The sequence below is a fragment of the Hyperoodon ampullatus genome (assembly GCF_949752795.1).
Source record: "Hyperoodon ampullatus genome assembly, chromosome: 15".
NCBI lineage: Eukaryota > Metazoa > Chordata > Mammalia > Artiodactyla > Ziphiidae > Hyperoodon > Hyperoodon ampullatus.
Window position 1 is genome coordinate 65,818,881 of NC_136928.1, and position 14,418 is coordinate 65,833,298.

The 14,418-nt window shown below is 47.1% G+C and overlaps 1 protein-coding gene across 1 annotated transcript in view; it reads left to right on the forward strand.

Annotated features, from left to right (window-relative positions):
* Positions 1-14,418, forward strand: part of ALK (ALK receptor tyrosine kinase) — a gene marked incomplete at both ends in the record, with an annotated part of 722,458 nt that overhangs the window by 585,427 nt on the left and 122,613 nt on the right. The window contains one exon of the mRNA XM_079720718.1: positions 13,668-13,799. Coding sequence (XP_079576844.1) covers positions 13,668-13,799 — 132 coding nt within the window. The remainder of the gene's footprint in view (positions 1-13,667; positions 13,800-14,418) is intronic.

Below are 14,418 nucleotides of genomic sequence, written 5' to 3' on the forward strand. Positions count from 1 at the left end.
CACCTGGCACCCTCCTCCTACAAATGGAACTCTTCTCCACTATTCCCTGTGGTTGGCTGAGTCTTTGACCCATGGCAGTGGGGAGGGAGCCCCTTACAGCTCATCTGGTCCAACCCCATCACTTCACAGATAAGCAGACTGAGGCCAAGAGGGCACAGGCCTTGTCCAACATCACTTGGCTAGTGCATGGCAGTGTCAGGGCAGATCTGAGGCCACCTCACTGCCAGGCCAGTGTGTTCTTGCTGCATCCAGTGCCTCACACACCAGCATATTCCACTGGAAGCCAAACAGAAGGGGGATTTAAAAGAAGAAGAAAGAAGAAGAAGAACCTGAACTTCTCGGAAAGCCACTGCAACAGGCTTTTCTCATTAGGCCGTGCTGATGTCTTCTTGCCCTGCCGTCTTAATTAGGGCTTATTTTCAAGGCCAGCATAAATCAATAGGCTGATAATCATACTTAAGAAAGCCAGCATAATCATCTTCTTGGGTTTTTTTAAATTGTGGTAAAATACATATAACATGAAGCCCTTTTTTTTTTTTTTTTTTTTTTTTTGCGGTACGCGGGCCTCTCACTGTTGTGGTCTCTCCCGTTGCGGAGCACAGGCTCTGGACGCGCAGGCTCAGCAGCCACGGCTCATGGGCCCAGCCGCTCCGCGGCATGTGGGATCTTCCCGGACCGGGGCACGAACCGGTATCCCCTGCATCAGCAGGCGGACTCTCAACCACTGTGCCACCAGGGAAGCCCACATGAAACCCTTTTTAAGTGTACAGTTCAGTAGTGTTAAAAATATTCATGTTATGTAACAAATTACCAGAACTTTTTCATCTTGCAAAACTGAAACTCTGTACCCATGAAACAACGATTCCCCATTCTCCCCTCTCCCCATTCCCTGGAAACCAGCATTCCACTATCTGTGGAATTTGAATTTCTATGAATTTGGCTACTCTAGGTACCTCATATAAGTGGAATCACACAGTATTTATCTTTTTGTGACTGGCTTGTTTCACTTAGCATAATGTCCTTAGGGTTCATCATGTTGTAGAATGTGTCAGAATTTCCTTCCTTTTTAAGGTTGAATAATATTCTATTGCATGTATATACCACATTTTATTTACCCATTCATCTGTTGATGGACATTTGGGCTGCTTTCATCTTTTGGCTATCGTGAATAATGCTGCTATGAACATGAATATACAAATATCTCTTCTAAACCTTGCTTTCAGTTATTTTGGATATATACCCAGAAGTGAATACCTGAATCACATGGTAATTATATTTTTAACTTTTTGAGGAACCACCATATGGTTTTTCATATTGACTGCACATTTTACATTCCTACCAACAGTGTACAGGGCTCCAGTTTCTTCTCCACATCCTGCCAACACTTGCTATTTTCCACATTTTTATGGTAACCACTCTAAATCACCCATCTTCTTATATATTTTAGTTATGTCCATTCAAAGACTCAAGTGAAAGATAATACACACGAAAAATGGCTGGTACATAGTAGGTACCCATTGAATATTATTTCTTCTTGTTGTTATTTTTTTAACCTTCTTCCCTGCCTGTCTTCCAGCTTTCCTTCTTCATTAGATTTCTCCCAAGGTCAGACCTTCTCTGAGAAGGTCAGACCCCAACATGAGAATCTTAGAAGAGAACTAAAAACCAAAAAATGTAGAGAGATTCTTGAGTCCTAGACAAAGCAAGTGACCTTGATCTTTTCATAGGAGACTCTACCCCCTTTCCAGATTTCTTTGCCCATCTAAATGAATAACACAGAAGCTCTTCACATTTCCTCCAAGGAAAGCTTTTCTTCATCTTGACTCTGACTGGAACACTGAACATTCATAGCTTGGGGCCTGGTCCCAGCCTCCCTCTTAGTTTTGAGCCTGGGATGGAAAGTACTTTCTGACAGTGTCTCAGCCTCTTGCTACTTACTGAGAATCGGACGTCACTTCTTTCCTCCCACCCCGTGCGGCAAGGTCCCAGCAGCCCATGCCTGCTGCAGCTTCCTCAACAGCCCGCCTTCCCCAGTTAGTGCTTCACTGTACATGTGAGTGTGCAGCCATCGTCCTGAACTGGGTTGGCAGCACTGAGTGAGGTCTTTAGACAGAGCAGGTCACAATCACTGCAGTGAGCCTCTTACATGATTTGGTTTTTATATAGACGAATCCCAGCTATGTACACATGGAGCCATGGGAGTAGGGACTACGTGAAGTCCTCCTCAGTGAAATGCCTTTTCTCAAAAATACAAATTCTAAATTGAGTAAAACATAAGTCCTGCTTCAAAGTTATTTACTGAAGAGCGTATATAACCTATTCTTTTAACAAACTTTTATTGAGAGCCCACTATATGCCAGGCACTGTTCTAGGAACTGGGAATTCAGCAGTGGAAACACAGACTAAGCTCTCCATCCTCTTAATGCTAGTGGAGGAGAAAGACTATCAACAAAACTAATAAAGATATTGTATATTGCCCAATTGTGAGTAGCAAGGAGAAATAATACAGCAGGGAAGGGAGACAGGAAATGTCTAGGGTGGGGTCAAGGGAGAGATTTTAGATCAGGTCACCAGGGAAAGCCTCACTGAGAAGGTAACATTTCAGTAAAGACAAAGGAGGTGAGGAGTGAGCCTCTTGTGGCTTCGGTGAGATCCTATGGGAATGTCAGGTGGTTAATAATAAAAATAAAATCTTAATCATTTGCTACACTCACTGGTTTACAGAGTACTTTTCCATAGCTATCTCCTTTAACCCCAAAGCCTCTGATAGAGATGAGATTTTTGTCCAGCCCAGGGGATAAACTATGAATTCTGATATTCAAGTCCTATCTTATTCCCCTATGCTTGAACCCTGCCTTAGCACCCACCTGGAACATCACTCCCCTAAAAACATTTGACCAGCACTTGAGGGGCCAGAAGCCAGTCCAGAATCTGAGCCAGCCTCACCCTCCACCCCTCCACATTCCCAAGACTATGGGGCCTCTGTCTCCAGCCTACTGCTCATCTTCTCTCTGGCACTCCACTTGCTTGCAGTCCTCCAGCCTCCCTCTTGTTTATTTCTGGGCTTCTAACATGGTCTTTTCCACCTGGTAGGTCTAGCATATTGATTAAGATCATGGGCTTCAGAGTCAGGTAGACATAAAATCTGTCTCTAGGACCTTGGGTCCCAGTTTCCTTCTCAGTAAATTGGAGATAATAACTACTTCATAGAGTTGCTGTAGGTCTAAATAAAATAATGCGTAGAAAGCCTTTAATACAGTCCCTAGAAGATGATAAGCACTCAGCGAATGGTGAGGGTGGTAGTTATTCTCATCGTGATTGATACCTGCATCAGCACCCAATGGCTATCTTGTCTCTTCATCAAGCAGCCGTTCCTTCCACCATGGCTTCCATGGATGGAACGGAGGCAAGATGACCTCCCATCTGTCTTCAAGAAGTCGAATCTCCCCGACTCCCTTCCGTGGAGGTGCCTCACGGGGCCACTCCCCCAATCAGCATTCCTGTCTCTACTCCTCCAGCCTGAATGATCCCTGCTCCCCCTTGCTCTCCATCCCAAGCAGCCGTCTCCACTGTGTAATCTGCACAGTCCCTCCCGTGGTCTCAGTTGTAGATGTAATTTGTTTGTCATTAGTATTAAATCTCCAGGGTGCAACTGGAATTGGCCATTGTTTACTGAACAAACAGGAGGAGAAAATGACATAGTATATGTGAAGCTGTGGTGCAGAATGGTTAAATGTCATCGCTTTTTAGGGAGATTAATGGTAAATGTGCACTGAGGTCATTTATAACATTAAAAATAAAATTATTGCTTTGTCTTTTCAGCAAAGCAATGAAGATAAATGTCGCATAGAGAAACCTCGGGAAAAGGACCATGAAACAAAATCAAGGGGTATTGAGGCTACAGAGAGAAAAGTTTTAATTTTTTAGGAGAGCTCAACCGCAGAAACGAAACACATACTGCTTTCCTACTGATGGCCTGCAGGAATCCTTGTGGTTCTTCATAAGTTAATATGGGGACCGACCCTGAGGAACTGGGATTTTGAAACCAGCTCTGTCATGTCAGCTGGCAGCCGTGCTTTCACCCTAGCACTATCCTTGATGTCCCCTCTCCCTCAGCCTCACCTCCAGGCCATCAGCCTGTCCTGTCAGGGTCACCTCCAACACAAAGCTCACATCACTCACTTCTTACCAGCTCCACCATCAGCAGGCTCAGGCAAGTTGCCTTCATCACCTGCTTGGTCGCTTACAATGGTCTATGAACTGGTTTTCCCACTTCTATTGCCCTCTCTAATCCATTCTCCCTAAATCACTCAGAATGACCTCTTTAAAAATCAATGACAGGGCTTCCCTGGTGGCGCAGTGGTTGAGAGTCTGCCTGCCTATGCAGGGGACACAGGTTCGTGCCCCAGTCCGGGAAGATCCCACATGCCGCAGAGCGGCTGGGCCCATGAGCCATGGCCGCTGAGCCTGCGCATCCAGAGCCTGTGCTCCGCAACGGGAGAGGCCACAACAGTGAGAGGCCCGTGTACTGCAAAAAAAAAAGAAAAAAAAAAATCAATGACATTATTTTCAGTCTCTTGCCTAAACCCCTTAAGCAAAATTCACACCCCTCCTCACAGCCTGCAAGATCCTGCCCAGCTGGCCTCTGCCTTCCTCCCCAGTGACTCTTCATGACCCAACCCTTTGTGACTTTTTGAGCCACACTGGCCTTTGCTCTGTTCCTAGATCATTAGCGTCATTTCCCACCGCCGGCAATGCACTCCCTACTCCTCCACAGCCTTTGCACACGGCTGACTTCTCTTATTCTTCAGTATCAGCTCAAATATCTCCTCCCCAGAGAGGGCTCCCATGGCCCACCTATCAAACTAGGTCACCCACGTCACCCTCTGTTCACTCCTCTAACCCCAGGCTCTTAGTAGAAGCTCTGAACATAGTCGTTCAATAATTGTAAGCTTGAATGGGATTTGGCTGAGGGTGGATGTGTGTGTGGAATTGCTATAGTATAACCTAAAGGAATTAGCAGTTTCCAGAATGCAAGGAAATTCTACCTCACCCTGTTCTTCTACTTAAACTTGGTGATCTATTTTGTACTTCTTCAACATACATTCATTAGTGCTTGCCATGTGCCAGGCACTCTCCAGGAGATAAAATAAGTACGACGGACCCCCTGCCTCAAAGAATTTAGAATTTAGTGGGAGAAGCTAGCAATGCAGACATAATTGCCCAATGGGAGAGATGAGTTCACAGTTACAGGTGTATAGCAATTGCCAGAGCACCCCAGAGGGAGGTACACATCTTCCTTCAAGAGAGAAGAAAAAGCAGCTGGGGAAAGTTACATCTGAGTTAGGAGGGGTTGCTCAGTTGCTCAGAGAAGATGATTCTAGCCCACCCAATCGGCTTACACAAAGGCTGAAGCCGTGGCTGCATGTTCAAAAAACTGCAAGTCATGGTCTTGAGCTGAAGATGCAAAGGAACACAGTGATCTGGGAAAGTGGGCTGTTCCGGGTGTGCTAAGCATCAATTTGGACTGAATCCCATGGAAACCAGCAAAGGTTTGGATTCGGACCCGAAAGGAGCTGGGCTCCGAAAGCTAACTCTGGTGGTAGGGGTGACTCCAGAGACAAATGATCTTGAAAATTCATCATTGCAATTATTCTTCATAGCTATTATTTATGTTGCAAATTACTATTGGGTTTGTTTCTGCCACTGCTTTGCTGAAAAGGTCTGGCCCTGTAGATCGTCACCTCTACTGTGCGATGTGAGGGATCCCCAAAGGTGCTCTCTGTCCCCAAGATTTGGCCTGTCCAGCCCCTCCATTGACCACTTCCCACCCAACCTCCATGGCCAATTCTTCCAAACTCCTTGGGACACTCTCTAAAATTAGCTCATAAGAACCCCACATACTGTTTTATGTACCCAATGTCATTTGATGCTCACAAAAATCCTGTAAATTAGATAGCCTTTCCAACTTACAGAAGAGAGAAGCCTGTGAGCTGTGTCAGGGTTCACACCACTAGCTAGCAGAAGAGAAGACTGGAAGCTAGTGTTAGTTTCTCTGCACTAACAACTAACACCTTTGTTAGTTTCTCTTCAACACAAACTAACAAAGTGGTGCCTTGGGCCTGCTGGAGTCATAACAGAAATGGAATCTAGGCATGAAAGGAACTCTGACAACTCTGGACCAAGGAAGGAATTGTCACGGTGAGAGAGAGGGTGGTGCTGGAAGGCTTGGGATTCTTCCAGGAGAAGGAACTGAAGATCCGTTAAGTTCCCTAACACTAGAGGTCCTCAGATTTTGGTGCACCCAGTTTTCACCCAGGGAGCTTGTGGAACATGCTGGATCCAGAGTACCCCCGAGATGTTCTGACTCTGTAGGTCTGCAGTGGGGCCCCGGAAGCAGCCTGATTTCCAAGCTCCATGTGACTGATGCAGAGAGTCTACAGACGCACCATCAAGGCAGTAGCCTAAGCCCGTGGTCAGTGTGAGTGGCTGGCTGCGGAGAGTCTACAAACAAGGCAACTGAGGCCCAGAGGAGTGACCTGCTCATGGCCCCAGAGGCCTCGTGGCAAAAGGCGAGGCCTCGAACCAGCTCTCCAGACTTCCAGCACAGCACTTCCTCACCCAGCCCGCTGGGCCCTCTGTAGCCAGGCCCTCTCCTCACCGATTTATATTTTGAGTAGGAACCCAAGATGCCAGTTCTTTAATGAGTTTGTCCGCACTACAATTTATGAAGCCAAAGCCCTCAGCAGGACTGGTCTTTGCCAGGCTTAATTTACACAGTTCTCAGAACTTCCAACATCCCCATTAACGTCAGCGCAGAGGAGCGGCCGTTAGCCTGTGAGCACTGTGGCTACGTCCTCATCATGTCACCATCCATTCTCATGTCTCTGAGCTTGTTTACCCTTGAGCACCTGATTCTCCTCGTCCCGCGAAGCAGTAAGTTTCCACTGGGAGCCTGGCCCAGCCTCTGGGCTCCAGCCCCACTCCTGACCTCCCCATGCCATGGAAGTCAGCCTCCTCCCACACGTCATCTCCCCTTCTCTTTCATTTAAGAGCAAGACCCCCTTCTTACTAATGCAGCACTCCATTGTTCCCCCTTTAATGAGTGTCATCAGTTAGGCAAGAGCAAGCAGGTGGGAGATGGCCTGAAAGCTGATTCAAATGTGCCTTTTTTAATGCCACATAAATCACCATAATTAAAAATTAATTAAGTGCCCTAAAATTTGACATTTGTTTAAAAAAAGAAATTTGAGTTAGGAGAGTTGTGTAGATTTTGTAGCATCAAATCTCCAAGACATGACTGAAGGAGGGGAGTATGTGTGGGTTTCTGTTTTGAATGCGCAATTGGGGAGAAGCAATCACTCCCAGCGAGTGAACCCAGTGAGTCACCCGTGGTGTCAAATAGCGGTTCATGTAACCTGACCCGGGCCACACGTGTCTCAGGTGCAAATCTGAACTGATTTCTACTGCACCCAGAGGAGATAAATGGGCAAGAAAGTGGCATGCTGTTTCAGGAGAGGTGTTCCAGGATGCAAATGATAGATGACTGAGACAGGAAAAGCCAATATGAGGAAACCAGGGGAAGCTTGCTGGGTGAGTGACTTGGCAGCGTCCTCCAAGGAAGCCATTAAATGGTCAGCATTAATAAAGACGACACAAACTCTATCAGGTCAACCCTGTAAACAGACAGCCACCAACAGCCATTGCTCAGAACCCCAGAATCAGGATGTCGAAGATGGAAGGGGTCTTGGAGGTTGGGTTCGAGGCCACCCCCTCATTGTACCAAGGGGCAGTGGAGAACCCAAGAGGTAGAAGACCCACCTAAGACACATAGGTGCTCAGGGGCAAATCCACCAACCCTCCAAGGAAGTGGTTCTCAGCCCTATGCTCATGAAAATCATCCCGGAGCTTTTAAAACCACCAGTGCCAAGGGCCCGTCCTCCAAAGATACTGGTTTCACTGGTCCAGGTGGGCCCTGAACATCAACAGTATTTCTAACTTCCGAAGTGACTCACTGGGCCGTCAGAGTGCTGCTCCAGAAGGCGATCTAATCCAAGTGATGGGAGAAGAACCCCACCTGGGATCATGACCAGGTTCTGGGCCTTCCCTGTGGTTTACTAGCTGTGAGACCTCAGGCAAAGCACTAGCAAGTAATTGGTTGCATTCTGTAGTGCCTTACTGTTTAGAAAGCATTTCTCTCTCCATTATTTAATCTCTTGAATCCTCAGTCTTCTGATTAATCAAATGGGAGTAATAATAACTATTCTACCAGGTTTTTATGAGGTTCAAAGAGAGAAGGATTAGGAAAGCACATTGTAAGCTCTTACAATGCTACTCAGAGGTAAGGAATGGTGACAGTTTACTACCCCAGTGACTTACACTGTTATTCTGGGAAGAACTACCTTTTCAAAGGTAATAAATAAATTTCCATACAGAAGACCCTTGCTAACAAAAGATCCCCAGGCACGAGTTCTCTCCAGAGTGGCTTGATCTTAGCTCTCCCTAATCTTGCTGTGATTAGGGCATTTGGTGTTTCAGTGGTTTCCAGGAATCACAGGCACTCGTGGCTGGAAGGCATCAGGATGTGTCAGCAGAAAGTGGGTGCTGGATCTTCTTGTCTAAGCTCCGCCCCTTCCTTGCTGCATTGGAGCAGGCTGTGACCATCCAGGGCCTCAGGTTACCCTATTCCACAAGGCAGAACAATCATTTCACAACCACGGAAAGGATGCTGTTTCAGAAACTCAGGCCCTTGATTAAAACCATTCACCAAGGGTACTTTCCTCCTTGGAATTTATGGGCTCCATAAAAAAAAGAACTGGAGAAGACAGAGCAGTTGTTTTTTGTTGTGCTTCATTAGTTTTGAGTTTGGGCTGGTAGAAGAGATCAGAGCACTAGGCATCCATCTAATTGAGTCTCTCACAAGCATAAAGTCCCCTGTGGTGTGGAGGAGGCTGTACGTCTCCAGCCAGGGAGAGGAGCTGGGGACGGGCAGGTAGAAGCAGGGCCTAAGGGGCTGGCTTCTCTGGGCTGTGGCTGTGCAACAGAGAGGTCCTGGGGATAAGCACTGGGGCATCCAGAGAGTGGAAGCGGCATGCCCCTCCCACGACTGGACCCCTTCTTTGTCCAGGTTTGGGAGTAGAGGGCAGGGATACTGACTCCCTGCCGTTTCATACGCATTATCACCACTCCTGAGGACTCTCATCACCTGGGGAGGGGGGACCCCATAGACAGACACGGTACAAAGGATAGAGAACAAGATGTGAAAATGTGGGTTTCCACCAATCTCTCCAGCAATCCATGTAACCACTCTGAGCCTTTGTATTCTCAACTATAAAATGGGCATGATGAAAGCTTCAATGGATAATACATAGTGAAGTTCAAGTCCCAAATATTGGGGTGGGGAGACCTCTATACAAGGTACTGTTATAGATTCATGAAGATAAGACTTGATCCCTCCCTTCAAGTCACTTAGAGTTTGGTGAGGAAGACAGGCATCCAAACGGCTGGTTATAATGTAACAGCAGAATGTCTGCCAAGTTAAATGCAAGAAGAAGTAATGTGCTATGGTAGCCCAGGGGAAAGGACGGTCCATGGATGGGGAAAGAATGGGAGAATTCATGAAAATGTCACAGATGAGGGGGTGAGATCTGTATCCCCATTGCTGAGAGAGGAGGAGTTGGTGGAAGACGTTCCCTGATGAGAGGGCAACCTTAGCAATGAGAGAGCAAACCAAAGACTATGAAAGGTGACCCACACATTACCTACCAGCCCCACGTGGAACAAATTCTGTAAGGCGCAAAAGAAGAAGAAGAAATCACCAAGGAAAATATGGATAGGTTTGGATTATGTACAAATTTTAAACTCCTAGGTATCATCATAAACAGAATGAAAATACACATAAAATACTGGGGGAAAATGTGAAGCATGTAATAAATAGTTTCACATCCTTATTAATAATCTCATACAATTCAATAGGAAAACATGAATACCCTAACAGATAAATTGGCAAAAGGAAGTGGGCAATTCCCTAAAAATCAGAGTAAAATAAAGCTAATAACACGTGGAAAAAAATATTCACCCTCGCAATCAAAGAAATACAAATAAAACAGCAGGGAGATACTTTTAGTTAAAAATAATGATAATATTCAGGGTTGGCCAGGATGTAGTAAGAGGAACATGCATGTATGAACACAGCTGGCGAGACTGTAAATTGGATTAACTTCTAGAAAGCAATTTGGCAATATGTATCAAGGGCCTTTAAAGTGTTTATACCCTTTGATTCAGTAATTCCACTTCTGGGAATCTATCCTATGAAAATAATCTGAAAAGCGGGCGAAAGTTTATGCTCAAAGATACTCTTCAAAGTGTTATTATAAACAATCTAACAATCCAGTCATTGACTGATGTTGAAATAAATTATGGTACATATCACGTAGTATTATAGCCATTAAAGAGTATTCTTGGGCTTCCCTGGTGGCGCAGTGGTTGAGAGTCCGCCTGCCGATGCAGGGGACACGGGTTCGTGCCCCGGTCCGGGAAGATCCCACATGCCGCGGAGCAGCTGGGCCCGTGAGCCATGGCCGCTGAGCCTGCGCGTCCGGAGCCTGTGCTCCGCAACGGGAGAGGCCACAGTAGTGAGAGGCCCGTGTACCACAAAAAATATATATATATATATTCTTATGAGGACTTTTTAAGCCCTTGGAAAAGCTTGTGATATAATCTTAATTAATTTAAGCAACATACATATATGACACAACTATACACACTTTTAAAGCATAGGCCAAAAAAATCGAAAGAGAAATCTACTGAGATGTAAAAAATGACAGCTTCTGGATAGTGGGACTCTGGGCATTGTTTTGTTGATTTTTACCCTGGTTTTGAACTTTAGACAATAGGCATATATTTTTCAAGTGAAGGAAAGTAAAAGAAACTGTAAAAGTAAAAGCTCTTTGGGGAATGACAAGTAAGTAATTGGTATATGAAACGTGCATGTGTTCGTGAAAACACACAATGAGAAACAAGGCCTAATCATAAGGTGTGAATAAAACAGGACACAGCTTACATTTGTTTCCAAGTTGAGGAAGTCTTTACAGGTGCTTTATTTGGCTCATGTTTTCTTCGGTCGGGCTGGGAATGAGGGCCATAAGGTCCTAACTGTATTTCATGATCATGTATAAGGCATAAGAAAAAATACTTTGGAAACTAGAAATCACCAAGCAAAAGTGAAGGAGAGGGCTTCCCTGGTGGCGCAGTGGTTGAGAGTCCACCTGCCGATGCAGGGGACACGGGTTCGTGCCCCGGTCCGGGAAGATCCCACATGCCGCGAAGTGGCTGGGCCCGTGAGCCATGGCCGCTGAGCCTGCGCGTCCGGAGACTGTGTTCCGCAGCGGGAGACGCCACAACAGTGAGAGGTCCACATACTGCAAAAAAAAAAAAAAAAAGTGAAGGAGAATTTTTCTTATTATCCTAAACACGTTGACCTCTTCCTCACATTACTCCAAACTCTTGCTGCTATCACCAGATCTACTTCGTACTTTGACTTTCTTGTCACCCTCTTATCAGAACCCTGTGATTACATTGGGCCCGCCTGGATAATCAGGATAATCTCCCACCTCATGATCCTTGACTTGATCACACCAGTAGTCTCTTTCACCACATAAAGTAACATATTCACAGGTTTGGGAGATTAGGATATGGGTATTGGGGTGGGGGGCGGGCACAGCATTATTGAGCCAGCCACAGAAGCATAACCTAATGTGCAGGGTTTTTGTGAACCCTCCCAGGGGCCAGGCACTGGCTAGGGCTGGGAACACACAGAGACTCAAGCAGCTTAGTGGAGAAGATGGGAGCATACACATGTGTTCTAGTGCCAGGTTGCAACGAACCAATGCTAGATGGGTCTAGAGCACAGCGTTCATGGGGAGAGACAAAGAGAGGTGAGACAGGAAAGGAAATTTGGGCCCACATCACAAAGGACCTTTAAGAACAGGTTAAAGGGTTTGGATGTGATTCCCTGAAGGAAGAAGGGCCTGTGTTCCCCATGCCCAGGAGCTACTGAGAACGCCCAGCCAGGCTGGAGGCTGGTCTGACAATGCCAGGTAGCCATCCGCCATCAGCTGACAAATGGAGCCTTATCTGGACTAGCCTGTGAAAGAGGGCCCAGGGCCACCTCCAACACCCCCCTTCCATGAGATGGAGAGGCCAGCTTTGCAGTCTGACAAGCTGGGTCTAAATCCCACTTATCAGCTGTGTGACCTTAGGCAAGCCACTTAACCACTCTGACTCCATTTCCCCACTTAGGAAATGGACACTATTAAGACTTGCCTGGCTTCTTTACAGAACCAGATGGGCTGAGGTATACAGGGGGATTCTAGAAGTAAAGAGGCTGGACTTGATGTTAGTTTCAGTGCTGTTGGGAACCAGAAAATCATGGAATTTTAAAGATCATCTAACCTGGAGAGTCCCACATCATGATCAGCTGTAAGGTTTTATTAAAATAAAATTTAGTGAAGAAGAGTCTAATTTCACAGCCAGGGTTAAAGAAGCCCACCCCTCACGTGAGGCCCAGAGAAGTTGGGGGGCTTGGCCAAGGGAGGGTCCTGGCTCATCCTCTCCACCACCCAGCCGAGCATTGAGGCAGGTAGTATGGGGGTGGGTAGACTGTTGAGGCACCAGCTACCATCGGGATAGAGCTAGGAAATAGGACAGAGAGCAAGGCAGCCAGGCCTGGGGGGTGGGGATAGGAGGTCAACCCAGGTGGGCCCTGCCTGCTCATCTCCACAGGGGCTAGAGGCTCCCCCATCCCATACCAACCGAGGCTGGTATCAGGAGGCACAGTCAGAAACACCAGCCAGGCCCTTGCTAGGTGGTCCCCAGGCAAGGGACCCATTCAGTAGGCAGGCTGGGCCAGGCCAGCTGAAGCTTGGCTCTCTGAGGTCACAGGTTAATAAATTATCATAACTCATCATTCTTGATAAAAAAAGCAAATATCTACTAATATGTCTGCTATAAACTGCCCCCTCTCTCTTCCTCCACTGGATAATATGACTTATTAAGAATTTCAGAACTGGACAAGACCTTGGAAATACCATCAAAACCCCTCCTTTTGTAGATGGGGAGACAGGGGGCCAGAAAGAGAAGGAACAGGGTCAACATCACACAGCCATTCATGGAGGAGCCGATCCAGGGCCCAGAGCCCTGCTCTTACGCTGGCGTTCTTTTCATTTCAAAACAGGAAGTTCTGTGTGTTTTAGTCACTCCAGTGGTGGAATCTGGGGTCAAGAGCATGGGGACGTTATACTGGACCAGATATGCCTGTTGGTACCCCAAATTTGACCTTGAGGGGAAAGCTGTCTGTGTGCAGGTGAGACTCCACCTGTAGCTGTCCACCTGGCACACTAAAGCCGTGGGTTGGAGGGCCCCAAAGTGTTGGGGAACATGGCTGAAACCTTGGGCCACTCTACTACTCACATCACAGCCAGGGGGTTGGGGGGTTAGGGCTTTGACTTCCTCTTAGCCTCCTGGTGTTGACCCTGGTTTCGGCCAGATTAAAATGGGGTTGTCTCAGACCTTGAGATGTGAACAGTGTGGGAGGGATGCTCTCCCCTCAGCCTTCCCACGGGGCCACCCAAGCTGACCAGTGTCGTGTGTCTCTGTGTTCTCTCCAGGGACATCCCCGGGCTCCAAGATGGCCTTGCAGAGTTCCTTCACTTGCTGGAACGGGACAGTCCTCCAGCTCGGGCAGGCCTGCGACTTCCACCGGGACTGTGCCCAGGGAGAAGACGAGGGCCAGCTGTGCAGTGAGTAGATGGGGCTGCTTCACCCGCCCCGCCCCACCCATGCCCACATGCCCTCCTTCCCCCACCATCCGAGGCTTGAACGACCTCCCTTACGACCAGGGCCACTTGTGTCCTTCTGGTGGCAACTTTCAAAAGCTACACAGTCTTCAAAAGACAGGGCTAAGACCCATGGTCTAGAAACAGCCTATAATTAAGAACCAAGCAAGATCTTATAAGTTTTGCTCTCAACATCCTCATGCATAGAGAAAAGGTGCAGACTAAAGCCCAACTCTAACGTGACATGAGAAGCCCTCTACGCCAGGACCTCCGTCACGTTTTAAGCCTTTCTTTCATCACCCATCTGCCTCCATCCTCCCCCCAACCTTCCATGTACCCCAGCTCCAGCCATATCAAACCACCTCTCAGCTCCCTCACACCTCCCTGGCTTTGCTTGTGTCCTATCCCTTCCCCAGAATGCCCTTTCCCATCTTAAGTCACATCTGCTCCTTCAAGACTCACCTCAAGAGTCAACCCTTCTGGGAAGCCTCTTCTGACCATTTCCCACAAGTACAGTTGGTTCTTCTCCCTCTGGAACCCTGCCCCCCCGAATCCATGCACCATAACATTCATTACTTTTTAA